Raw genomic sequence first — 26538 nt, 5'->3', positions numbered from 1 at the left:
TCACCAGAAAACCTGTTAGACAGCAGCTGTAGTAATAGACCTTTGAGCCTCAGCAAATTCCAGTGTCAATGCACAGGGTTTTTTCCTACATTTAAGAAGAGCGATGGGTAGTTTCACTATCAATTAAGTGGTGACATGCAATGTATTGCTCAATTCTTTTTAAAAGACCAGCTTTCACCTTTATCAAAGGGCTGGGAATTGAGGTACAGTGCAGAAAGAAAGACAGTAAAGTGCCTACTGAAACAAGGGTGGCTTATGCAGCTGATGTTTAGTTACATTCCAGCCCTAAAAAAAAGACTAAGCTGATTAATGTCAGGAAAAAACCATCAGTGATACTTTCTGCTAGGTCATCACCACTAGCAACACATCCCCCGCTGAGAAGAGAGGCTAAGTCACTTAAGATCACAGATGGCGCGAGTTAATGGAGTCCAGTTTTGTATCTAAGTGTGAAAAATGTGCAAGAACTAACAAGATGCTCTCTTAGTAACTGGAAGGTTTTTGGAAGTTACAGCAAGTGGCTCACCCACAGACAGAGGCCTACTTAAACTATCAGACTTGCATTAAATTACTAAAGTAATGTTGACACGGGAAGACAAAGGCTGATGAGAATTTCCAACTCTGCAGAAGTAGTTGGGATTTGAATCTTATAATGACTAAAACTCAATAAACAATCACTTTACAAGTACACATCTCCTCAGTTGAGAAGTAAAATCCTCTAAAAAATATTTCCAATAATTACAGCAGGCACAGAAACTTTCCTGTTGAAACAATTGTAAAAGGATTTTGGCAAATTTAAACAAAAAAGTCACTTTTATTAGAAGTGACTGATGTTTTTGTTAGAGAAGTTCTCAATTAATTCAGTCTTGGGGGTTTTGGGAAAAAAAAAAAAATCCAAAATTCTTGCAATAAAATTTGTAACGAAAATAAAAACATACATCTTCACCAAAATGCCTGCCAGAAGAAAAAAGGTATACATTTCTTCAAAAGCTCTAGTATATGCAATTAGTTGGACTTTACTATACCATTAACTTCCCGTTTTCCACAGTAGTTCTGCCTATTTGCTACTACAAGCTGTAAAGTTTTTGTTTCTTTAGTTTTTGTAATCTGCTGAAGTAATTTTTGCCCATAAGAAATAGTGAAGAATGGTTTATTTAATCAGTTACGATGAAAATTCAATAGATGTTGATCTGCTCTTGGAAAAAGAACAGTATCAATATAAAAAAATATATTTTCACTCTATGAGGAAAAGATGATCACCATTCAACATTACATAAAAAAAAAAGTGTGAAAATATAGGTGCAGTGGGATTCAAACTTTCAATATTCCGTATACAAACACAGATTCCACAGGCAAGGAAACCACAGCACTGGCAAAGTCATCATCCTCAGACAGATGTCTGAGAACTCACTCATGTCTCACCAACAGGGAAATATAAAGAAAATCTAATATTGAAAAAATTCAAAATTCAATCAGCACTTCATATTATTTCATTACACACTATCATGTGCATAGAAGACTACATTTAGTACCCAATGTAAATTTTTTTTTCCTTCGGCAATAGCATAGTATACCGTTTCTAGAACACATGACCTTTTTCAAAACTTTCTTAAGCCCAAATATTTCCTGGGAATCACAGAGCAAGTGAAATTATGTCACAACTGTCAATATTGTTCTTGCATTTTTAAAAATTATTTTATTTTAATATTCTTCTGGGTTAAAAAAAGAATAGAGGGGGTTGTGTAAAGTTCCAAATGAGCGCCTTGGAAGGACTGTTTAACTCAGGACCTGGATGACGACAGTTTTCTTCTTGTACTGTCCCAGCAGCAAGATGAAATACTGACTTGAAGAAAAAAACCTCGACAGTAGACTGCCTAGCTTCCATACTTATCATGACTTATACCTATTCCCAGGAAGTTCATAAATAAAACTCAAAATTAACTCAAGGTTGGCTAACTCTCACACGTACTGTGTCATACCTTGAGTCCCTAGCTTCTAAGGATACCTTTACCCTGAAGTCACTCACATGACTGCAGCCTATGCAGACATACTCAAAGCTTCAGACTAATACTCTCAGCCACCACTAACAAATTAACTGAGAGATTAAGGAGTTCAAGAGTTGACTTCGAAACATATCCAATACTCAGGCCACTAGATCACACCAATCCTTGCAATTTTGAGGCTACACTGTTTACAGTATCCGAGTTGCCCAGCTTCAGATGAACAAGAAAGAATAGGAGGCAAAGCTTCCTAAACAGTATTGTGAGTACCGATAGCTTTAAGTGTCCAGAAGCCACATAATGTCAATTGCAATCTATTGACCAGTTCCATGCAACATATATATATGTATGTGTGTCTGTATGTATACATAAAAATATACACACTGGCCAAGCAGTTCAAGTGTGGACAAGTAAAGTTAGTTGCAGAGTTACAAAAATATGCTTATCACTTAATTTGCTCTGTTTCTTATAGTACAATCTCTGAACATGAAGTGCTTTTTTTAAACATACTTAAAGATTAATGCATTTTAAAATAGCAGGCACTTATGCATGAAACAAAGACATGTACCTACTCACACACGGTAATTTCTCTAATTTTTAAATATTACCTCAGAAACATAAAATTTGAGCATTACAGCCAGCAGCCTTCCAATGACCAGAAATGAGATTTGTAAACAAGCTATAAAAATCACATGTATCTGTTATACCCTCAAAGTATAAACATGAAATATTCAAACCAAGTGATGAAAAAGCATTTGCAAATGGCTTCTACTCTTTCTGTTTTCCATCACTGCCATGTATTTAACTGAAACAAACTGTAATAAAACTACCTTTGTCAGAAGTAATGAAAACATCAATTTGACATGACAGTAAATCTGGGCACCTATCAACGATCATATTTCCAAACATGAACAATTATATTGCAGTAACATACAATAATTTCTCTACATGTTTAAGCTCAAACTATGTAACATTATGTCAGGTACTGAATAAAGCCTTAGGAAAGAGATGAAGTTTACTGCACTGTGAAGGTTGCAAGTATGTATGTATTTCCTCAAAGCTGATATGGTTTGTAAATTCATTTCATCAAGAACTTCAATGAGTTCCTCACTCATGTTTTCTTAGGCTGTTATATTTCTTCTTCAGAAAAACAAAACAAAACAAAAAAAAAAACAACCCAAAACCCACAAAACCAAAACCAAACCATAAACCAAACACATCTACTTTCATAGAAACAAATCAGTACTCAGGTGACATTTTAATATTAGGTAGTTGGTATTTTCTTCTCCTTACATTGTCAGTAGGGGTTTTGGCTTACCTTCTCTGTTTACCCAGAGTTTGAGCTGACACCTGTGGCCACCCAGGTTGTACTCACTTTAGCAGCTGCCAGACCTTAATCAACCTTCTGCAATGATTTTTCCAGCAGCCTTCCCTGATCCACAGGATCAGGTCTGGCATTTAATCCCACTGGTAAAATATATCTAGATTTAATCTCTACAGTGACATTTTCCTTGTTGAATTTCATATTATTTCTTTTAAGCTACTTCACAATTTTTCTGGACAAAAGACCAAACTCTTTTTTTTTTTTTCCAAGAATAGCCCTTGATGAGGGGTGCTATGATTATGTTTTTTCCACATTGCTAGGCTTAGCTGATACATCTTGTTATTTACTCTTTGAATAATTATTTTGCATGCAAGAATACATTTCAAAAATAAAATATATGTGTAGAAAAGGGTCAGAAAAGGAATAGCCAACATCCTTACGATCTCTTGAAAAGTCAACACATCAGACACCTGAAGAGAGAAGTTTCAAGTGTGACTTCCTAGCTTTTCTTGTTCTTAGAACTGACAAAATAAACATTGCCAAACACACTACATTTTTTATTTTCTAATCTTTAGTTTTGCCTTTGTTTAAATGGCCTAGGATCACAGAACAAGTTATAGTGCACAAGTAACAAAAGCTGAGGAGTTTCAAGCTATTTCTGCACAGGTATAATCTTTCTTCACTGGAAAAGTTCTTACACAGTACAGTTAGATTAATCTCCTTTAGCGTTTATATTCAGATCAGGTGTGCACTTTTAAAGCACACTTCCCAAATGTCCTCTGTTACTGTGCTTTGGTGCACACTTCCAAAATGTTTTGGACTGCATGACCTGGATCCTTTCTGAAAAAAATTAAACCAGGTTTAGTGCATTCCAGGGAGTGCTATTGTGCATTCAGTCCATAGGACCAGACTACATATAATCTGTAGTAAAATCCCTGGAACACATACAAGATAAACATCAGGTCCTCAGCACCAACTGTTTCACTTTGCATACCTACTACTGCATTGTACTACTCGTTAACATACACATAGTCTCTGATTTCTAGATGCAGAATTAGACCACGACTACCCTGAGTAACAGAGAGGTGGTACAATGTGACTGTATGCATTCGCTTCAAAAAAGACACATGTGAATAGCTCAGAATTTTCATTTCAGCTTATATTGCTCTTGGTTAAAGATCTAAAATGCTCAAAGCTGGAAATTCAACTATCAGTACAACATACAAATATGTTAGGCTACCAACCTCGTAGCGTAAACCTTCTTAATATCCATAACTGTTAATCACCTCTACAAAACAGGGTAAGGAGACGCTCTGACTGAGGGAGCAAGGCTACCTGAGAATTCCCGCCTTTTTCCCCAGCAGGCGGCACGCGCCTGCCTGAGGGGGAAATGGCGGGAAAGGGAGAAGGCCTCAGGTAGGAATGGCAGACCTGCCTGGTCTTCAAGTGCATGGCAGAAACTGTCAGTAGTTCTGCAACTCAGCGCACAGATTTCAACTTTGCTAGCAACCCTTAGGATGCTCTCTCTACTAAGTTAAAAATCATGCATAAACACCCAACACACAAGAATCAATTTAAGTTTTTCAGTGTCTCCTAACAAGATCCTGAATGTCAACCACTACATTCCTGACAAGCATCAGCCTACTACAAACGTTAAATAAATCTTCATATTCTTGTCAAGCACACAAGTGCTCTTGTAAATAATGGTCACTTTTTTTCAATTTACCTCTCAGTATTTTCTCTCTCTCTCTTCCTTCTTATTCCTTCCAAATACCCAAACTCCCTTCACCACTGTTCTCTTTCACTTACGTCTGAATCACACCAGCTAAAGTACATATTTATTCCCCTATACCTGTACTAATATTTACTCATCTGAACAATTAAACTACAGCTTATTATTTCACATTACTACATCGATAATGTTCTGCAGAAGAACAGACTCAGCATAACCACTCCTTCTGACTTGAAAATCTGTGAAAGTTTATTACAAACTTTGCTGTCTCTTCTATTGTTTTTATTAATACTACTATTCAACTTTTTTTTCCTCTCCTACTAAGACTTTAACATTTTTAGCTGTCCAGTTCTATTTTAGATATTAAATATGGTGTTGAAGCGTGAGGAAGAGGAAAAGTTGGGAGACACAAGGTTATAGCAACAGGTTTCGGTTTTCAAAATTACTAGTAATGTTAAGGTTATCAATATTGATTCTTATTACCTCGAAGTAAAAAATATTTATTTGGGGATAAATGAATATAAAATGCCATTCATATATGAACGAGCTTCACTGTGAAGCTTCAGAATCAGAGTAGCATATAAACTGCACGACCACAAAAAGAATCAAAAACTGTAACAAAGGTCTAATAAAATCATGTTGTGCCTGCATATTTTAATCCTCTAGCATAACTGTAAAGATTTCCAGTAGTCTGCTTAGCATACTCACAAAAAAGGAAAACTGAAATAAGACCTGTTCAGATCTAGATGATCATGACATCTCGAGTACATGGAAACACTCGTATCACATTTGGTGTGAACCGAGTTCGTTATTTCTGTAAGGATGATATATTGACTACATGGTACAGCAGAACATTTTCTGAGACATTTTAAATCAAATTTTTTTAAGTTCTTAGTGCAATACAAAGTCTGTCTAATTACAACATCTACATATAGTAAAAAGAAATCTCCACTCTCTAAAATCTATTTTCCTAACTCTTCCCTTTCCTATTAGCTAAATAATAAACTGGTTGAATTGTTCTTCTGTCATTCATAAGCAGCATTTAAATTATTTTCTTTTTCCTCCTCTTTCAATAATTAAGTCCTCAGTTTGCTTTTCAGTCCAATTTTATAGAAGCATTTTAGAGCCAGCTTGCAAATTTCAAAGATTTTTTTTTTTTTGCTTACATATAACAGAGGCAAAATATGATGACATGGGAATATATATAAGCAACACATTACATAGAAGAGGTAGTAGCAAGCAGCCAAACAACAATAAAACAGCAAATTCTCTACTAAGGTGCATAATTATGTTTCAGAACATAGCTAAGAGCAAGAAACATCCCAACAAAGTATACTCAGCTTAAGAGTAACTGTAAGTTTTCCACTCAGTGCAATTAAAAATCTCTACTTTGAAAATATTTCTTTTTTTTAATTTGTTAACATACTATTTATTATCTGCACTGTGTGGGTAAATCAGGACTAATGTATGCAACTATGAAAAAAAATATACAATTATCAAGAAAAAAATATACAGCTTTCCTCCACCGAAGTACAGCATTTTCTAAGACTGTAGAACACACAATCCTGCTGTAAATAACTGCTATCAGTTAATTTACAGCTTTTAAGCAATGGAGATGATGTTTGAAAATTCTCTAACCTCGCTCATGAGCATGCACTTTGGAAGAAATCATCACTTGGTGTAAATCACTATAGTCAACAGAGATACATCGTTATAGGCTCTAAAGGCCTACTCTTATTATTTTTTTCTCTATTTTTTTTTTTTCTACAGAGGCTAGGGGGTTTGTTTTTACTCAAACTGTATGACAAATCAGGAAAAAATTAAACTTGGCACTATTTCAGAGCTGGTCTTATTTACCACTCCTCCCACTCATAGCCATGTAGAACATGTACGGTAATGAAATTTCTCCTGGTGCAAAAACAGTAATACGGGACAGTAACAACAGAACAGATTTTATAGCACTTCTTAAAGTGATTTAACAGCTGGAAAGGAGAAGCAACTAACAACATGAGACCAGCCTGCACCCAATGAACCACCAGGAAGCATTGCACAAGCTACTTCTGATTACTTCTAAAGTAAAGTTTGGGATACATGAGCTAAAACTTTATCTAGGACCTCCAGCTAATACTCTCAAGACCTAAGCAGAAAGGCAGAAAATTAAACAAACAGTTTTGATCTTATCTATACTTATTTAGAAAGCTATTCTGTGTGCAGATTTGCATATGGAGACTACTAACTTAACTATCATCCTCCCTATTTCCTAATAGAATAAGAACTCTCTCAGTTTGGCCTCAAGGCTGCCTTGACTTCTGTAAGCAGTAACAGCTCCCAAGGGATTACTAGTAAAAGCTACAGTTTACTTCTAACTTTTTGTTTGTTTTCATATGGTGGATGGGGAGGTCAGAGGCAGGTAGTATATGGAATGCTAGACCAGCTTAACTTTACCTGGAGATCTCCCTTTACTAAGGCAATTCACATCTGACTGAAGACAGCTCTCCATGTCTTTGCTGGCTAACTGGGGCCAACATCTCACCTTTGCCCTCTAGTAAATATACATACATGACAAGACTTTTCCCTAAAACAGGGAATCTTTATGCTAACTGAGACTCAAGGTTCAAAAAATAACCTTGGAGACATCTGCAATTTGCCTTTTATTTTGCCTTCAGTTAAATAAAAGTTAAATAAAGTCATTTTGCAGCTTAATATTTGTTATCAGTAAAGTACAGTCTCCACAAAAGCTCACAGTGACTGGATTTTAAGGAAACACTGAGAACCAAAGCACTGGATATTTAAGTTTCAAGAATAGCGAAGCCTTTACAGAATTGTTTACTCATTAAACAATCACAAACATTAATTTACGTCTATAAATAACCACAGGTTAAAGGAAGAAATTAGTACTGCTATTATTTCAATATATAAGAAATCAAAGATAGAAAAAAGATAGAAGGTCAGTAAGGGAGTCATAATTAGAGTTTAACAGTTAATGACAAATCTTTGCCTCTTATTTTGGTAAGTATAAAATATCTTGGTTGGTATGACCTAATCTCTACACAAACAGTAATTATTTACTTTTCGCCACACAATTCATATACAATCCTCAAGTAATCACGAAAACTAAGCTACACTTACCCTTGTGTGGGTGCGAATATGCATCTTCAATCCATCATTCTTGCTGAAAGCCTTGTCACAGTAAGGACACTGGTAAGGACGCTCACCTGAAAACAAGAAAAGCATTAGAATCTATAAATATGGCCTCAGTACATGAAGGCCTTGCAGCACGGTTATTTGTCAAACTGAGGCGCTTTTTTCTGGCCTTGTTTTCACACTCAGTTCAAACAAAAAGAGATCTAGGCATTAGGAAAATTACAAAGAAAGGTCCACCTGAGCAGGATGCAGGGCTGGATCAAAATATTCCTATTTGCTTCTTGATTTTGTTCTAGCAATATATGAATACACACAGACAGCCTTGGGGGGGGGAAGAAAAAAAAAAAAGAAGGGAAAAAGAAAGAAAAAAGAAAAAAAAGAAAACACCTACTGCCTTTGCTCGAGCCACATTCTACAGTGACTTACACATGGTCACTTTTACGGTTAGCCATTAACTGCCCCCAAATATTTCTTCTGTTTCACATCTGGTCATTATTAAAGCCCTCTGGGTGTCAGAATTCCAACAAAATATAAAATCTACTCTTTTTTAATGCTGTATCTGAACTAGCTGTGTTAGAAGCTAGTTAATCAAAAGTTTCTGCAATTTCTGTCGCAATTTCTGATTGAAATGGAAGCAGAAGGATCTTAGCATCTCCTTTGCAGCACCCCATATCTTAAAGGTATTTAGTTTAATGCTCCATTAAGCTGCTGTCATTTGGCATCTATTTTCCCAAACTCACATTAGTGTAATGTGGATACTAAACTATTTGGAAGCAGAGAGTGAAGAGTTTCTAAACTAGCTCCATAATTTGGAAGAAGTAATAAAGCTTTATAATTCCCCAAGGGCATTTTAATTTTTAACTCTTTAGGCAATGCACTGGAATCTGAGTCTATTGCCTCCTCTTTCTGTACATGACACTTCAAAAGCAAATATCAGGCTGTTTCTAGTACAAAACCACAGTTCAACAAATTAAGACACAAAAACAATTTTTCCATTAACAAAACAGAATTTGTTCTACACGATCATAATGCTGAAGGTCTAACAAACCTTTATTTGAAAATACAAGTTAAGCAAAGCCTGTTCTACTAAGTCAACGCACAGCTTTCTGCTCACAAAAGAATCTTTGAACATACAGAGAGATGTAGCGTAGTCCAAATGTCAAACACTTATTAACACTCATACTCCACTCATACTCAATCCTGGAAAATAAGTAAGATTAACTACACTTTACAGTTAAAAAAATCCCAGACATATTTCACTGATATGCCAAAGATCAGAGTGCAAGAGAGTGACAGTAACAGAGATAAGCATTTAAAGCTCCACGGTCCCTAATAACAGGGATATTCATCCTGACTTGGAGAAAGGAAGCCTCATCCCTCTTCTCATCTTTTTCCCCATGAGGCGTTTCTCCGTGATCGCTCAGAGGGAAGATACTGGATGCTTTCTTTCTTGGGACAAGATGTCAAAGGACCACAAAAAGTATGTAATGGAGACAGCTTATAGAAACAGCTCTTCAGAAGGACCGGCTGTGAATACAGTACAGCTGATCAAATGATAGTCACTTCTGTACATAAAATCTCCATATAGTCACAGGTTGTGTAGAGATTTGAGGGCAGCTGAGAATAGATGATTAAGTAAGGGGATAAAAAAAAAATATTTAGTAGATAGACTATTCTGTTCTTTTATTACTGTTTAGATAATTCTGTTAATGACAGCAGCAAAACACTGTGTAGCAAAGTACTTGTGGCATACAAATATTTTTCCCTCTTGTACTCTGCCATCTCTCAGAAAGCACAATTGGGTGAATTTGGCTTTTTTTTTTTTTTTTTTAGGATGATGACAACAATCACTGTGTTATAGCTGTGTTTTCATTGAGCAGTTTGAAACACGATACTCTCTCTCATGACCCTCAGTGTCTTTAATCCATGCCTCCAAAATTCAAACACTCCAGCAGTTGTGAGTACTCAAATATTTAATTAATTCAGCTGGCATTTTTATGTTTTAGGGCTTTTGAATGCAGAAGCTAAAGCTTTCAGCAGTTTGTAAGCAGATGAGCGTTGACAGGCAGGAGTTGTATCCCTCCTCCTGCTTTCCCCCTATCCCCAACCCTCTAAAGAGAAAGACTTTTGCTTTCAAAGGATGGCTTCGAGTTTGTCTAAAACAGATCAACAGTGTCCTTCAGAAATTAACCATGGAGACCATGGTACTTGACGAGTAAGGTGTTAAGAGCTTTCAGCAGATGCCAGTAGAGGGCAACAGGCTGATTTCATATCAACATGTTACACCCAAAAGACTGGCTTCGAGTAGCTGCTATATACTGTAAATTTTCCAAAATCTCCAGTGTTCCAAAAATCGAGTTTACTACGTAACACAGACTGCGAGCTCTGACTTGACATTGATGCTTGGTGACATCCTATTTTTCTAAATTATATAAACAACTTCTCATGCACTTGAGAAGTTGTTTATATAATTTTTACTGACAACTATCATGTGTCATTGACAGCTGTCAGTAAAACAGCTTAAAAGATGATCCCACGTAACTTTACTGTTGCTCATATTTTTTATGTTATTTTTATTTTCTTTTGCCTAATCTTTGTAACCTGTATGCCCAAAATATATACAAGCACCCTTGCACTTATATAAGCAACTGTTTCGTCTGTGCATACACATCTGTTAAATGTATAACTTACCTTCTACCTCAAAGAGTTTTAGGATTTCACAAAATTAACTTTGGGCCACTTAAAACAAATCTGTGCTTGCAACAGCCAAGTTTCTTAGAATAAATTTCTCAGTTTCTCTGTAAGCGGTTCAAAGACGAGTTTGTGCCACTGTGTAAGAAATATATGGATATTTGTAATTGTTTTTAATAAAAAATAATTTGCATTTTGAAATTATTTTATCTGTGAAGAAGAGTAAGATTCCCCTCATTTGACATCAGTCATGTGAAAATATAATGTCTGATTTTAACTAGTTGTTCTGAATCCCAGTTAAATTAAGGATAAAAGAAAGTTAGGATGAATTGCTCTCTGCAAAGGGCCTAACTTTGTTGGCTGAGAACTGAACTAACTGCCTCAGTCAATGCATCTTTTGCTCTATTTACTGTAGCAGGAGCCTAGGCAACTAATTCAGATTAGATGTCTGAGCTTATGGATAGCAGATTTTGTCAAGATTATTACAATCCTACTTATTAACTTCTTTACCTCTGGTAAAAATTAACTCCCCCCCTTGCTTCAGAACTAGACTAGGCAAACATTATTCATGCTACCAGTCAGTTGCTCGTAAGAATGATCCCAGTAACAGATTTGTCAATGAGACTACTGGGGAAGCAGGTGTTCCCCAGTAGAAGTCTTACACAGTCTATCCCACTTTAAGTCCTGTAACATAAACAGGAGCAGTGGATCCTTTCTCTAATACTGTGAGATGCAAATGGCGTAAGATCACAATAGAGAAAAAACAGATTTGAAATAATGAATGCTAAATATATTCCTCCCACACATGAAGGTTTGCTGGAGTGCAATGTTTCATACAAAACTACTTCAAGTGTCCACAAACGAGAGGGTTTTGTACTTCAACAAAGTTTAGAATAGTCACTAAGAAAAACCAGAAAGCAAGTGTGATGTGATAAAAGCTCCTGGGAAGGTGACATTATCCATCAGTGCTTTCACATTTGTCTGCAGTCAAGCAAAGACCAACAAAAATCAATTATAAGCATTGGAATATTAAACTTCAGATCAACTCACACACAATAAGTACTTGGAGATTTCCAGAGGTAAAACTCCTCTGATCAGAAAAGGAATGGATCTGTTACGAGGAGATTCAAAGTAAGAATGACTAAGATGAGCAAATGAAATGGTGTTGCAACTCATGTATCTCTATCTATTTCTCTTTTCCTCACAAAAAGGAGCTACTAAGCACCAAAATGAAAGAAAGCTATTTCCTCTATGACAAACCACAATTTCTTCTTGAATTTACTTATGAGATATCAAGTCAATGTGTGGTAAAATCATACGAAGAGGGGGTGCATCTTAGGTAAAGTTGTTAATGCCAATTAACAATTATGCCATTTGCACACTGCATTTTTATATAAATATATTTTTATATATATAAAATATAGAAATATCTTTATGTTTGGAGGCAATGATAAAGCCTTACCAGTGGTACCATACTGAAGTAAATCAGTGCACCAGTTTTTTACTATAATGCCTTTTCATTCCAGTCAATAGTAGAGTAAGTTTTCAAAGGTATTATTTCACAAAGTAAGGGTGGTTGGTTGGGTTTTTTAATTTTTTATTTATATTAAAAAAATATGGATAATGTGGGGGGAAAATCTTTTAACTTCCAAGTACACTATCAAGCCTTAATCCTAACACTTCACATTTGGAAAATATCTGAAAAAAGGCCTGACCCTCTATGTTACTGTTTGCAATTCTGCCATTAAACCACAACTGAGACTATGATCTGCACTTTTCACTAAAACATTTCACCAGGCTTTCTACTTTAGTACAGTATCAAAATCCAGTAGGCATCTTAAATACATCTTAATTTGACAGCTTATCCTGTCAACATGCCCAGAAGTAATGTTGTGAATGCAACAATAGCTAAGAAGAATTGCTATCATTAAAATAGCAAAACATTCAAGTAAGAGGTAATAAATACTATGTTTACCCTCAAGTTACAGCTGACTGTCATGTCCCTGCTGTCCACGAACAAACTGCTCAACACTTTAATGGCACTTCTGTACAAATAACCCCAAATAAATAATCCTTGGATAAACTGCAGTGGATTTAATGTAATTCGAAGTCTAGACATTCTACTTGCAGATTTTGTATGAACAAAAACAAAGCTTTTAACATAATAAATTTAACCCTAATACAAGGATTATGAAAAACAATTTCATGATTGAAAACCATATGGGATTTTGATCTGAAAACATGTCATGATAGAACTGATATCTTTTTTTCTCCTCAAGTGTGTACCTCTCTAGCTTGAGACCACAATACCTATTGGACCTTAATGTAGCATAAAAAGTTGAACACCAGATTCTCCCATTCCAGTTCAACTCAGGATATAGAGTTTCCTATGAGACATTTGCAATCAAAGGTGCTGTAAGGCAGTATTTACAGTGAGTTTAGCACCCAGATTTCCCAAACTCTGATACCCCTGGGAGCAAAACAATTAAGAAACAAAACCAAACACACATTGGTTCTTCAAGATTTTCAGTGGCTACAACTAGACATTTAATAAAGACTTCAAGAACTAATAATTCAAATTAGTCATATGTGTTGCTATTTCCACACTGTATTTTGCATTCCCTATAGTCAGTTTAGCCACAAAAAAAGCTAATTACAAACTCAGGTGTAAACCTGATATAAACACCAATGTTAGTGATTACGTTGAAACAATGACCTCAAGTAAGATCAACCAAATACGTACTTTACGGGTGGCAAATATATTCCCATCAAATGAGACAAATGAAACGTGCAACAGACAAATAATCCTAAACCGAAGAGACAGTAACAAAAGCATCTGAAGTGACCAGCAAACCAAAACAGAAACAGAGGCACAGAGAAGATGGCCAACAGCATGCTGAAGTATGCATTTGATGAACTACTACATTTATTTGGACACTTTGGAAGCAGTCTCACATAGCTCTTTCAAACCATATACGGGCATTACTTCTATTTAATTCTGTTAAATTTGGAGTCATATTTACTGTCCCCATTCCCAGGCAGCTTGCTTGGTCACTTGTATACAGTGCTCAGGTACGTATGGTAGCCTTCATGTATGAACTCCCTGGCTTTCTGTCTTTATTGGAACTAAACTGCTGTATCAAGGAATGAAGAATCTGAATTATGCAGTGAAATTATCAAGGGGTTTTTTTAATACTTTTTAATATGTCTATGCTCAGTCAGTTTGGTTTATTCAGCACCACTGTCAACACTCAACAAACATCAGAAAAAGACTTATGACAGATTGCACCGACCATCAGATCATGTGCAGTGTACGTAACTTAAAATGAGTTGTTTTCTTTGGCTTTCTTTAAAAAATTAACAAATAATTATAGCAATGTGGTCCCTCAATCTTCCACAGATCATTTATCATCTTCTATATATCTCCTTTTCAGATGTTGACCTACCTATTATAAGGTATTTATTTATTTTTTAAAAATAAATATATTTCAAAATGTCAATTTTCAGAACAGTTATGGTAAAGTATAATTCTTTTTAAAGGCCAAACTTAAGACCAGGGTAGAGGAGAGGGGAAGAAGGGAGACTCCACCATCATGCAACTATGGTGGAAAGAAAGCAGTTGACGTGGGGAGGAATGTGGAGGCAAGGGGGCCATCTGGATCACACATGCAACACTCCATACCAGGTGATAAACAGGGCAGCCCAGAATGGGAATTGCAAGAGGGCTTTTTTAGTCAGAGATAATCTGGGGTGATGACAGCATTCAACAGCAAGTAAGGATGGGCAAAAGGTTAACGGATATAACAGTATTATAATCTGTGACATATGCTTTAGAACATCATCTGTTCATATAGAGCACTTGACAACTTTACACGTTTATCCTCAGCTGTTGTTGCTCTGTATATGGTGTTCCCATCAAATCAAAAAGGAAGTTTGTGTCCTTAACTGTACAGAATTCAGTTAATGTATTATATAAATATGTACACACAAAGAAACCTAAGATACACAGAAATTAATTTCTCCCACATGAAAGGAACTTCATTAGGAATTTAAGTTAAATAGGAAGTCAAGGAACCAAGTAATTTCAACAGAACTTAAATTAAAAAATGGCAGAAAATCAATTATTTAATGAAGATTAAATACTCACACTTCAAGAAAATATTCAGTAAATTTCACCGCCTTGTTGTTGCACAGCACGTCAAATGGCCCTTGAGAAGACAAACGCTTCTTAAAAATAATAAATTCCCTCTTGTGTAGAGGTGGCAGTTTACTAGATACCGAGTAGCATCTTCAAAAGCATTTAACACCCTAGGTCTCTTAAACATTTTTGTAATTTTGACCAGCGATTCTAGGAAAGGAAAATAACAGGAGACTAATCAAGAAGCTTGGCCAACTGCAGCAGCTAGCTGCTCTCTTTACAACACCTGGACTGGTCTTAATCTGGACTAGACAATAAAAACAGTGATCTGGCCTATACAAAATTCTGGCCTGACTAATTTTCAACCACTAAACACTCAAAATTTAGCACTTTAGAAGGCACAGAAGTACCCACGCAGGAGTAGCTTTCTCATGCCAAGAACCAAACAACTTCATGACTTGGAAGATAAAATACTCGCGGACATCAGCTAAGACAAGACCCAGAAACACCAAATATACATGTAATTCTACACTCAATAGTCAGCCAGATAAAGGAAGGGATAGCCCTTTGCTCTGAAACAGTCCTGATGCCTGAGAGAAATGGGAAAACAGTACTCAGATATGGGTCATTTAAAGACATTTGTTATGCATTCTTCCTTTTAACCAACATTCAACCTTGGCAGACTCTGAAGACAAGAGATTAAATATTTCTGCTTTTTTTTTGATTCACTGATGATTAACACCACTAAGCATGTGTATTTGTGAATGCTTTCTGATCAAGCTCCAATACTTGTATATTTTCCAGGCACAACAGAGAACTAGAATTGCTTTTATGTCAGTCAAATGCATTTCCCATTCACTAAAAATGGTCACATTTAATAAGAAAAAAACTCAAATGCTATTCTTTTCAAAATAAGTGAAAATCAGATTGCTTTAACCATTTTTTTTCTATTAATACTCTTTCTTGTAAGTACTTAGCCATGTCTTACTCTTTGAGGCACAGAAGTGGTATTTTCACAGCTGAGGAGGTTTGTTTTCTGCAAAGTTTTGGGTTTATTCAGAGAATTCAGATTACCTATAGTTAAGACCAATAGTCAAAATGTTTGTTCTATCTGCTCCATAAAAATTATAATGATATAATTGAGGTTTTAGCTATTTGTAACTAAATGAATTATAAAGACTAGTAAAGGATACTACAAAATAAGAAGGCTATCTGAATCTGTACAGTAGAGCATTAAATAACTACCATTATTACTTAGTGACAGACTCTCATCAGTTCTACATGGTATTAAGATTTTAGTCACAAAAAAAAAACCCTAACACTTTAAAGAATAAAACTGTTTCATTCTTTGCATCTGTCAGTGGAATTAAGCAATTTGGCTTCCCTATGAACAGAGCATTAACATCTCTGACTTCAGTGAACCCAATGGTCAACCAAATCTTTTAAAGTATATGCATTAATCAATCAGTAATTCATTTGATCTAAAGATGTCACTAGCATTCAAATAATCTATTCCTTATAAGAACATTTCTTCATTCATGTAGGCAGACAACAAGAAGTTGACAGCTGCATGAAACTTTACAGGTACTTTTAAAGATTTAACTGTTGTCTGGAGATAAATAGGACAATGATGTATAAACTGAAAGGTTTAGAAATGCAGAATCCTTACCTTTGAGGCCTTCTGCAAGCTCCTTTTTAAATTCAGTAGATAAAAGAGGGATATTTATAAGTTATTGAATAGAAACAACCTATCTGTCGACATCTGCAAGCTGTTCACTGACTAGATACAGATGCATTTTTTCCACAAGCTTTATTATGATATGAGAGGAAGTTCCTTCAAGCTTCCCTTTTATCTTTTTTTAACATAAGAAAATATAAATTACTTATAAGGTAATTTGCCAGTAGATTTGCTAGAATACGGATACTGTCTGTACATTATCTCTTATGTACATTAACAAATAGTTGCCTGTTTAGCTATTAAAACTTTGGAGGCATTTTACACAGTAATAAACGACTTATACTGCACTTCAACTCATTACTTCCTTCAACTACTTTGAGGTCTTTTATGTTCACAACTGATTGAACTACTGTTAATAACCAAAGATTTTTATTAGAACTCCACAACTAGTATTTTGTTTGGTTACTCATGAATTTTTACATGAAAGTGCAAAATTTGGACCCAGATTTTTAGACAGTTGGACCTTAAATATGATTTTAAATACACTCAAATGCCTAGTTAATCAAATTGTAGAAATGTGACTACAATGGCAAAGTTAGAACCATAACATCAGGCGCTCAGTGCAGACGATGGGAGACATCTCAAGAAGACAATCAGCACCTGAAGTTATAGGGGACAAGTATGCTGAAATGTTTTCATGGGTTTATAAAACACTCTTTAATTATGGAAATGAAAATTGAAAAGGTAAGCTTAACTACATTGACACAAAGGATATGGAAGTCCACGGTCCAAAAGCTTTTTGCTGTTTTAATGTAATCTCTTGGTATTATCTTTTATCCACGTATATGGAAGCAAATTCATAAAGAATCTTCTCAGCTTGTGCTTACAAAATAAAGCCACTTTTTCCACGTACCAGAGAATATAACATGTAAGAATGTCACATTAAGTCATGCCTTTTAAGTGGTATAGAATAGAAAGATTAATCTTTTCTGAAAACATTTAGGACAGATGTAAAGTCATAGATATTTCACTGGCTTTTTATCAGGACTTTGACTAAATGTGATGGAAAAAGCAAATAAGGTTACGTTTTAACCTGTATTTGCATGTGTAAGCACTTTCCGGAAGACATGTATGGTCATTAGTTGTCCCTCACCGACCCTATGTAACAGAGTGGGTAAAAGACAGCAAAGAAAGGACAGAATTACAGCTAAAACAATCAATTCTCTTAACCCAAAAATAAATTAACCTGCAAATATAAACTACCTCACAACTTTCATTGTTCCACAACTTGGTGCGCTACATCCCAAAGATGAAAGGGATTAGGATACAAGTAATTAGGAAAGCAACAGTATAAGTATCAGACAGATAAAATGCAAGTATATATATATTACATAGGCACACACAAATACACAAGACAGAAATTAACATATTTAAATACCTATGTATAAGGCAACTGCAAAGCTGCACAATCTGCAGCCAGTAACTGTTAACACTGAAAGCTGCTTGAAACTTTAGGGAAGTAATTAACCTCCTGGCCCCCCCAGTTTTCAAGCCCAAGGAGCAGACCATAGAATTTCTTTTACAATTTATGAACAAGCCAAGGAATTTATATCACAGTCAGAAGATTCTTTTGCTGAATTAACCCCAGCTCCCTCTGACCCTAAGAAGTCATAAACCAATAGAATACAGCAGAGGGAGAATGTGCTATAGTGTTTCAGCTGACCTACAGAGCGCTGTCTCTGTCATGCCAAGGCTGGAAACCCCTATGATGAATTACAGAGCAATATGCTAGGTTCAGATGCAAACATCAACCCCTTCCCTCTACACATGCACATGCAGACATGTTCACTCACCCCAAACCAGTTTCTGAAAAAGGCCAAGTACTGTTAGGGCTCATTTACAGAGTCTTACTCTAAGATAAAAGAGGGAGGAAAATTGCTTATCGAGGAAGCATGCATACATACATCTGTGAGTAACAATATTTAAGAACACATGCTACGTATTAAACAAAAGCCAAAAAAGCATTGAGCTTCTCTTTTTGTATATGGATTATTAAGTATATCAGAAGTACAATTCCAACAAAGAACCAGGAGGGTACCCAAGAACCTCAGCTTTTGTAAAGAGTGGCTTTATAAATTAAAAAATGGATAAAAATTGACACACAACTCTTTAACTCTGCCTGGCTTTATTTTGTAAATACAGAACAAAGCTTCTTATACAAAGTAGCTAATAAAACAAAGTCTAGCTGACCACATGCACAGAAAATGGGATAACACAAATGTCTGCATGAAGACCTCAAACCTAATCAGCTGTAATCACTAAGACATGAATGTCTTGGCAACATTTACACTTATGGGGTACTGCTTAGTTGCACCAAAGCTTAGCCCCAGCTGAAGGCTTATTTACAAAGATGAATCATCTCTTGAAAACGGACAGCGGCTGGTTGTTCCACTTCTAGCTCACAATGAAAACTAATACTTTGAAGTCTGACCAGAGAAGAAAAAAAAAAAAAAAAAGGGCACAGTTTTGAATTCATTAATTCAAAACCACAGAATTTAATAGATTCCAAGAGCCTGAAGTATTCAATACTGCAACATTTAGAAACCAAACATCCATAACTGAATAACGTAAGTTTGTGGCTCCACTGTTTGATGAACTGAAAATTTCTTATTGCTTAGAAAATCCCTGAAAAGTTGTTAAGAATTTTCACGATGAAGTGAACTTTATTACTAAAAGCCATCAAATGAGTACTCAGGGGTTTTTGTACTGTTTGCAGACGACACAGATTCCCTTCACCAACTATCCTTGCCTTCTTTGGAAATTATGCAAGCTATTCCTCAGAACACTATGCTTCCTCAGGCCCACCGAACATTGGACAACAATCTCCTCTTGTGATTAGTCTGCATGTATTATGATCATGAACAACTTGGTTGAAGTCTTCAGGTACAGCACAAGTCAAAACCACCCCTCCAGAAGTACAACATGAACCTATGGCATTTTCTCACTAAACCTCACATAAGGTATTTTGCCACATAACTTATACTTTTTTTTTTTTTTAACCACAAGTCACAACTCAGCAGCACCTCCCTCCCGCCTTTTTTTCCCCCCACGTTTCATCAGGATAATCAGGAAATGGTCAGGAATCATAACAGAATGACATCAAAAACAACCATGAAAATGTATTTCAGCTGATTCTCCCAGTGAAAGATGTGAATCACAAAATTCTCCACCAAAAATGTGACTGATATCACAATAGCAGCTAGACTGGAAGAGGAAAGGATCAGAGTTTATTTATCACGGGACATTACAAATGAATTTAGCAAGGCATTCTTCCTGAATTAGTAACTCTTTAAAATGAGTGCTTCTAGCTTTTTAGGTAAAAAAAGAGGCCTTGAAAGTTTCCCTCGTTCTGCAGTGTTATTCTTTCAAAAGTTGTTTTCACACTGCATATTCCTGTAATTCCAACCTCTACCATCTACTGGCAAAGTAGTTTCTCCCACTGTATTTAATTTAGAAATGTAATGGAAATCTTCAGTGCCTTTCTCCTTCAAGTAAGTTCAAAATGTCGTAGTTTACTGTTTCTCGTCTAATAGTGGCTACAAATTTTGCAAAGCTCTATAGTCAAGGTTAGAGGTCTCTGGTGTGTGGTTTCATGAAACTCAGCTTAGCCTAACTCTTAAATTTAGGAAAGCCTGCTTGAGAGAGCTGAAACATTAAATATAACTGGTAGCAGCACATGTGTGAAAAGCATTTTCACTCAGACAGCTACAAAGCATCTTCCCAAGAGCTATCTGTGTACTACCAACTTGAAAAACTAGGGCCTTTCTACTCGATATATAACATAGATAGTAGACAGAAAATATACCTAAAGTTTAAGGAAAGGATCTGTGAAATAATAAAAAAGCACCACACTAGTAAAAGCAATAAAACAGACTTGCCTGCAAAAAAACATTGGAATGTGAATCCAGAAGAATTAGAGTAACATTTTTATATTCCTTTAAGCACTGGAAAAAAAATATCTACAGAAGTCCTAATTTTCGTGAAAGTCTAGTATGCCAAAATACCAGAAAATTAAAGGGTAATGGAGTTCCTCATGGGATGGCAAGGTGAACGTAAAGAAATATCCATAATTAAACCAGCAAAATAACTTCATGAAAAAAGTTAACACAGATTAGAAATCAAGGCAGTCACATTCCTAGAAGCCTGGACTGATGTGCTGAGTGGCTAACTAACAATACTATTGCATTGCTTCTTTTTACTCCTTCTACCTGATTCATTAAAGTACAGCCCAGGTGGGTAAGTGATTGGTCCTTCCAAAAGGCACAGTCCCCAAGGGTTCTCTAGATCCTCATACCCCATGCTCCTGCGTTTTGGGGGGTTTTTTCTTCCTCTTCTCTGCATCTTCAGGAAGTCATAAGAAGAGAAACCCACAGCTTACAGGACAGAAGACTGAAGAGAAAGACAGAACAGGTGAGACTGTGCAGGAAGGACCTTTAAAGGAGTTGATCGGGTGGAGTTGTAGAAGAGAGAACAAAAATGAAGAGGAAGAATGGACAGAAGTGCTGCATTGCAATTCTGGGTCTTGGCAGCTTTGACTTTCAGTGTCTTTTGTGTCTATGATTGTACGGTATACATGAACCACCTGAGCAGAATGCATATACACAGGCTTATATGTATATGTTTTCATACAGATGCTATGAGGGATAAATGTCCCAAACATGGAATTTAGTAAAGAACAAGAGGTAAAGATAAAAGTCAGTTTTACCCTTTTATCCTCACTGCAGGACCAGGACACGAATTTGCTAGTGTCTATAGCGGTCAAATCCAAACATCACAATATATCAAAAACTAGTAAAACCTGTAATCGTAACAGGTGGCCTTGATAGACTAAAGTGATTAAGACCTTTCCAAACATAGTAGAAAGCTAAATGATTAAAAAAAACAATTCTGTCATCTCCCTGTAAACCAAATATGCTTATGCAAAGTGAATGGAATGTCACAGGAAGGCTGTTTGTTAACTGATGCTTTGATTGCCAAAGGCAAATCTGTACCATTATATGTTGGAAACAAATCATCACAAAGAAACCTCTTTCAGTTGCCTGCCACTTGTTCAAATCAAAGTGTTAAGTTCACAAAATGAAACCTATCAACACGACTAATTTATTTTCAGTGTGTTTACATAAGCACATATACAACATGACAGGGAAACAGCAATGCAATCTGGGTGACAATATGAAATAAGTTGCATAACTCAGACCCAGCAATATTAAGAGACCAGCAGAATGAGACAGATGTTGCAACAGAAAATAAATCTTGAGCTAAAGCACATTCAGGGTAGAACATTCTAATTTGGGCAATATCCAGGCTGTGATAAAGTCAGAAGTTACATTAATATGAAATCAGTTTCAAAACACCTTAGCACCCACAGAGATGAATGAACTCATATTGTATATACATATAAATATTCATATACATATACACATACATTCACACATACTTACAGTTGAGAGCAGAATCTGGTTTTACACATAAAGCAGGTAAAATGTCTGAAAAAGGTGCTGTGTTAGGCCTACCTGTGAATTTGCATTTCTGTTTGTAGATAGACAAGTCGTGGACATACTTACAGATACCTTGTTATATATTTAGAAAGTCTTCTCTGTTCATTATAATAAACAACACTGTACCTGTATGGCTTCGAATATGAACTCTCAGTGTTCCATTGCTTGCAAACTTCTGTCCACAATATGGGCAAATCTTCTCTTTTTCTCCTGTGTGAGTCTACATGGGGTAGGGAAAGACAAGAATGAAAGCTTCAGTATAGCTTTAGAAGTAGTGAAATATGGAATATTTTAAATGTATTGACACTGGCCACTATTATCTCTGTTATATATTTTATACCATCACACATCAGGGAAAGATTCTAAGGAATTAGCTATAGCTGTTCTTTCCATTTTCTTCTAAAATTTCTAAATAAATCTCATTATTAATGGCAAGATAAACCAGCTTTTCAGTTCCTAAGCTTAGTATTTCCTAAACAGTTACTATTAAAAATGCCCAATTCACCTTTATGTATTTTCATGATTGCAGGAGTAAGACACCTCTTTTTCAGTTTGATATCTGTGACAGTGGTTTCTAAACCAGCAAACAATAATTTGGTTACCTAATAAAATTAATCTTCATAAATAGGTCTATTTTTAAAAGCTTGTAATTTCACAGAATTTTATTACATTATGAAATGTAGTGAAAATAGTTTACCTAGCCTAGTATAACTTCTCCTGTTGCAAACTTGAACTGGAGCTTTAAAAGGCCTCTATGGAGATTAGTGCACATGATTTCTGACTGACTGTCTCATATGAATGAAACACAGCCGTCAGTTCAGTATGACAGACAACAATCCTTCAAAGTGCAAGTTCTCAGTGATTTCAGTCAACATAAATTTTACTGGATCCTATCTAGTTTGTAATTAATGGTAGAATCAGATTGCATTTAGAGAATTGATCACGAGAAGTATATTGTAATTGTCACTAATACTAAATCATACACTGAGCTTGTCTTTCGAAATCAAGCTTTTAAGGCTAGAGCGCTCTCCTGATATAAGAAAAATTATTTCAAAACAGAAAAAAAAATAATCACAAACTCTCCCATCCAGTCTGTGTGGTCAACACCTTTAAGTAAGTTCCATATAGGGGTTTTCATCATTTTTCACACTGTACTTCCAACGCCCAATTCTGAAATGAAGTTTTATCAGCCTATTGAATAATTTTTCCATATAGCCATGACTGCTCTTTTAGTGGAGAATTTTGGATTACTTCATTTATAAGTGTTAACTTAATTTAAATGGGATGGGAAAGATAACACATGAAATTATATGTACAGCTGACTATTTGGGTTTCAAGCTTTGCACATGACTATTCAGATAGGGAAATTAATTCTTATTTTTATGAAAGACACTGAAGTGACACGAAATTCTTCATTACATCATAAAAATCTTATCTCACACAGTACATATTATGCTGCAGCAGAAGGAAGAGTAAATGAGATATCATTTCAATACTGGACAGACTTGCATAGTTTTCATTCCCTGACATTAGGGATACAAATGTTAAATCCCTCTTGATTAGGATAGCGTTCTTTAGAAATTACTTATCTCTGTAACAGCGACATTGAAGGATACCAGACAGACAGCTATTAATTCATTCCAAACAAACAAAAAAAAAAAAAGAAAGAAAGAAAGGATTTCCGGGAACAAGACATTACAACTACAAGGCTCACAAACATACAGCTAAGTCCTAGTCTGACAGCAGCACAAAGCAATAGCAATTACAATTAAGAAGGAACATCGCAGAAAGAATAGGGATAAACTATAAACGGTAGCTGCTTTCCATTAAAATACAAATACATATATGTATATGGCCATTTTTAACATGAAACAGTAAGTCAAACTGAATTTTTTAGAAAGCAATCTGAGGAAACGTTTAAAAAGTATGCAGAGCTTATCAATGATTCCAGGTAATATTTTTGATTTTTGGATCTTACGATCCATCTCGGCAAGATCCTTCACAAAAAGTTAATCTGAAGTCAATGTTATCAGTATTGTAGGCTAGGTCTGTTACTCAAGTGATTAAAACAAGTAGATAAGGATGAAAAGGATTGTGTGTCTGAAAAACAGTTTGTTTTTTCCAAACGAAACAGTTTGTCTAATGAAAGATACTATGCCTTCCTAAAGTCCTGCTCCTCAACAACATAATCAGAAACAATGTATACCCATAATTTTTTAGTTCCTTAGACCCATATACTCAGGCTTGAAAAAACAAATGTGCTTTAATACTCCTTATTCTAAAAGTAACAGAAGAGAAGAAAGGAAGAATATCCTATAATATAAAGTTCTCTATTACAGCAAAACTCAACTGATTCCACAGGCTGAACAACAGCTGATGAACCAGGTTATCTGAATCTCAATCATCTTACAGTACATGTACTGAAGTCGACAAACAAGGCAATCCCAAGTCATTCTAGTTTTTTCTAAAGTACAGGTGAAAATCTTTCACTAAGTGTATCTGGGAGAAATACATCTTGGTTACACAGTTATGCCACTCAAAAAAAAATTATTCTGCTCACTTTTTTATGACTCTTCAGGACTGAGGGTGTCACAAAAGCTTTGTCACAGAGATCACACTTGTATTTCTTATGTCCATCGTGTACAACTTGAATATGAACATTTAATGTGTCCTTTCTTTTGAAAGTAGCATCACAGTGATCACACTTGAAGGTCCTCTCACCTTATAAAGAGAAAAACAAGGTTTAAAGATACCAGGTTTTTGTGGAAATGCAATAATGCTTATTGTTTCAGAAAAATGAATAAAAGCAACAAAGACAAGTGAAAATCTGGGTCCTGAGAACAGAAAGAAAAGTGATATCACATCAGGTAAAAAGGTCATTGGGAAATTAAGAAAGTAGTAATCACAACAACGTAGCCAGGAATGTGAGATTAAATTCTATAGCCAAAGGTGAAATGGCAATCAGTGGAAATGGCTTCCAGTGAAATGGAGCACTGGTTTTATCAGCACCTCCAGTAACAGACTCTATGGTTACAAGCAAAAAGATTAAACAGGCTTCATCTTTTGAAACTTAAATGGTAAGAGACATCATTCCTGAATTTAAAAGCCTTCTCAAAACAAGAAATACTTGCTTTGAGTAACCTCTCTCATTCACATCAATAGAGGCAAACTCATATGACAAAGACAAAACAACTTTTAAGTGTTATAGCAGTATTACTATTGAAACTGTGGTGATGTCGTTGAAGGCTATGGCAGAGGCCAGCTTAACATTGCTAATAGTTTTAAGATTCAATTAATTACCTAAGAGAGGGGAAGGGAGATTGTATTCTGAAAATCCGCATACATTTTTTGAGAGGAAAAAACAAACATACATGATTCTTCAGAGAAATCATTACAATGAACTTTATCACTATTGTGAATGCAGAAGAGAATATTCTATTTAATTCTTGATTAAAATTACAAGTTAAACATCTGCAACATGGCATTCATTGAGAAATCCACAGTCTAAAATGGAAATCAGGTGCTCATCTCCCAAAAAAACTTTCCAAGCAGTTACATCACCAAGAAAGACCACCATAATCTAAGGCCTATCCTCCACTTCTTATTTTTCAGGACAGAGGTCTGATCTATAGCCTCCTGATCCATACGAATAAGATACAGACTTGTATAAGCACAAGATACTTTTTCCATTAGCAATGATGCACATGTAGAGGTACACTTATTTCCTTGCTATAGCTCATTAAAGGATAAAATCATCCCAGCCTTGGTCCCAGTGCAAAGGCCAAGATGAATGGAAATTGATTTCAGTATGCTGCATATTAAAGCCCATTTGATGTTACATATTGAGGCACAAACTTTTTTCTTTATTATATATTATACACGTAATACATATAAGTGAAGCTTATCAATACAGTGGTGCCTCAAGTACCCACAGACATCCCAAAGCCTAGATAACCTGTTTCTGTCCCCCATAAATCAACCACAAATGCCCCCCTCCTCACCCTAAACTTCTCATTCTCTGTTGGTTTGGAAACAAAAGCAGTTTTGTCTTGGATGACACAAGAAGAATATTCTAAAAGGTATTAAGAGTGTAAGCTGTCTTATCCTAAAATACTTTCAGTGTAACTATTCAGGAAAATTTTCAAGGTCAACAAGGGATGCAATTTTATATGCTGTTATGTGGATGTTTTAACATTGATACTGCTTCTAACTGCTCAGTGAATCACTTCAGTCCTCATCTTGGGAACATGAGACTACACTGCTAACAAGGTGAAGT

At 35.6% G+C, this 26538-nt stretch overlaps 1 protein-coding gene across 4 annotated transcripts in view; it reads right to left on the bottom strand.

Annotated features, from left to right (window-relative positions):
* PRDM5 (PR/SET domain 5) overlaps positions 1-26538 on the bottom strand; it is a 79681-nt gene that overhangs the window by 10343 nt on the left and 42800 nt on the right. For all 4 annotated transcript variants that reach the window (XM_068403813.1, XM_068403814.1, XM_068403815.1 and 1 more), the window contains 3 exons: positions 24823-24983; positions 22389-22482; positions 8183-8268 (listed from right to left, as the gene is read on the bottom strand). In XM_068403813.1, the coding sequence (XP_068259914.1) occupies positions 8183-8268; positions 22389-22482; positions 24823-24983 (341 nt within the window). The remainder of the gene's footprint in view (positions 1-8182; positions 8269-22388; positions 22483-24822; positions 24984-26538) is intronic.

The sequence above is a fragment of the Nyctibius grandis genome, chromosome 6 (assembly GCF_013368605.1).
Source record: "Nyctibius grandis isolate bNycGra1 chromosome 6, bNycGra1.pri, whole genome shotgun sequence".
NCBI lineage: Eukaryota > Metazoa > Chordata > Aves > Nyctibiiformes > Nyctibiidae > Nyctibius > Nyctibius grandis.
Note: the sequence above shows the minus strand (reverse complement) of the source record. Positions and strands in the feature narration are given on the sequence as shown.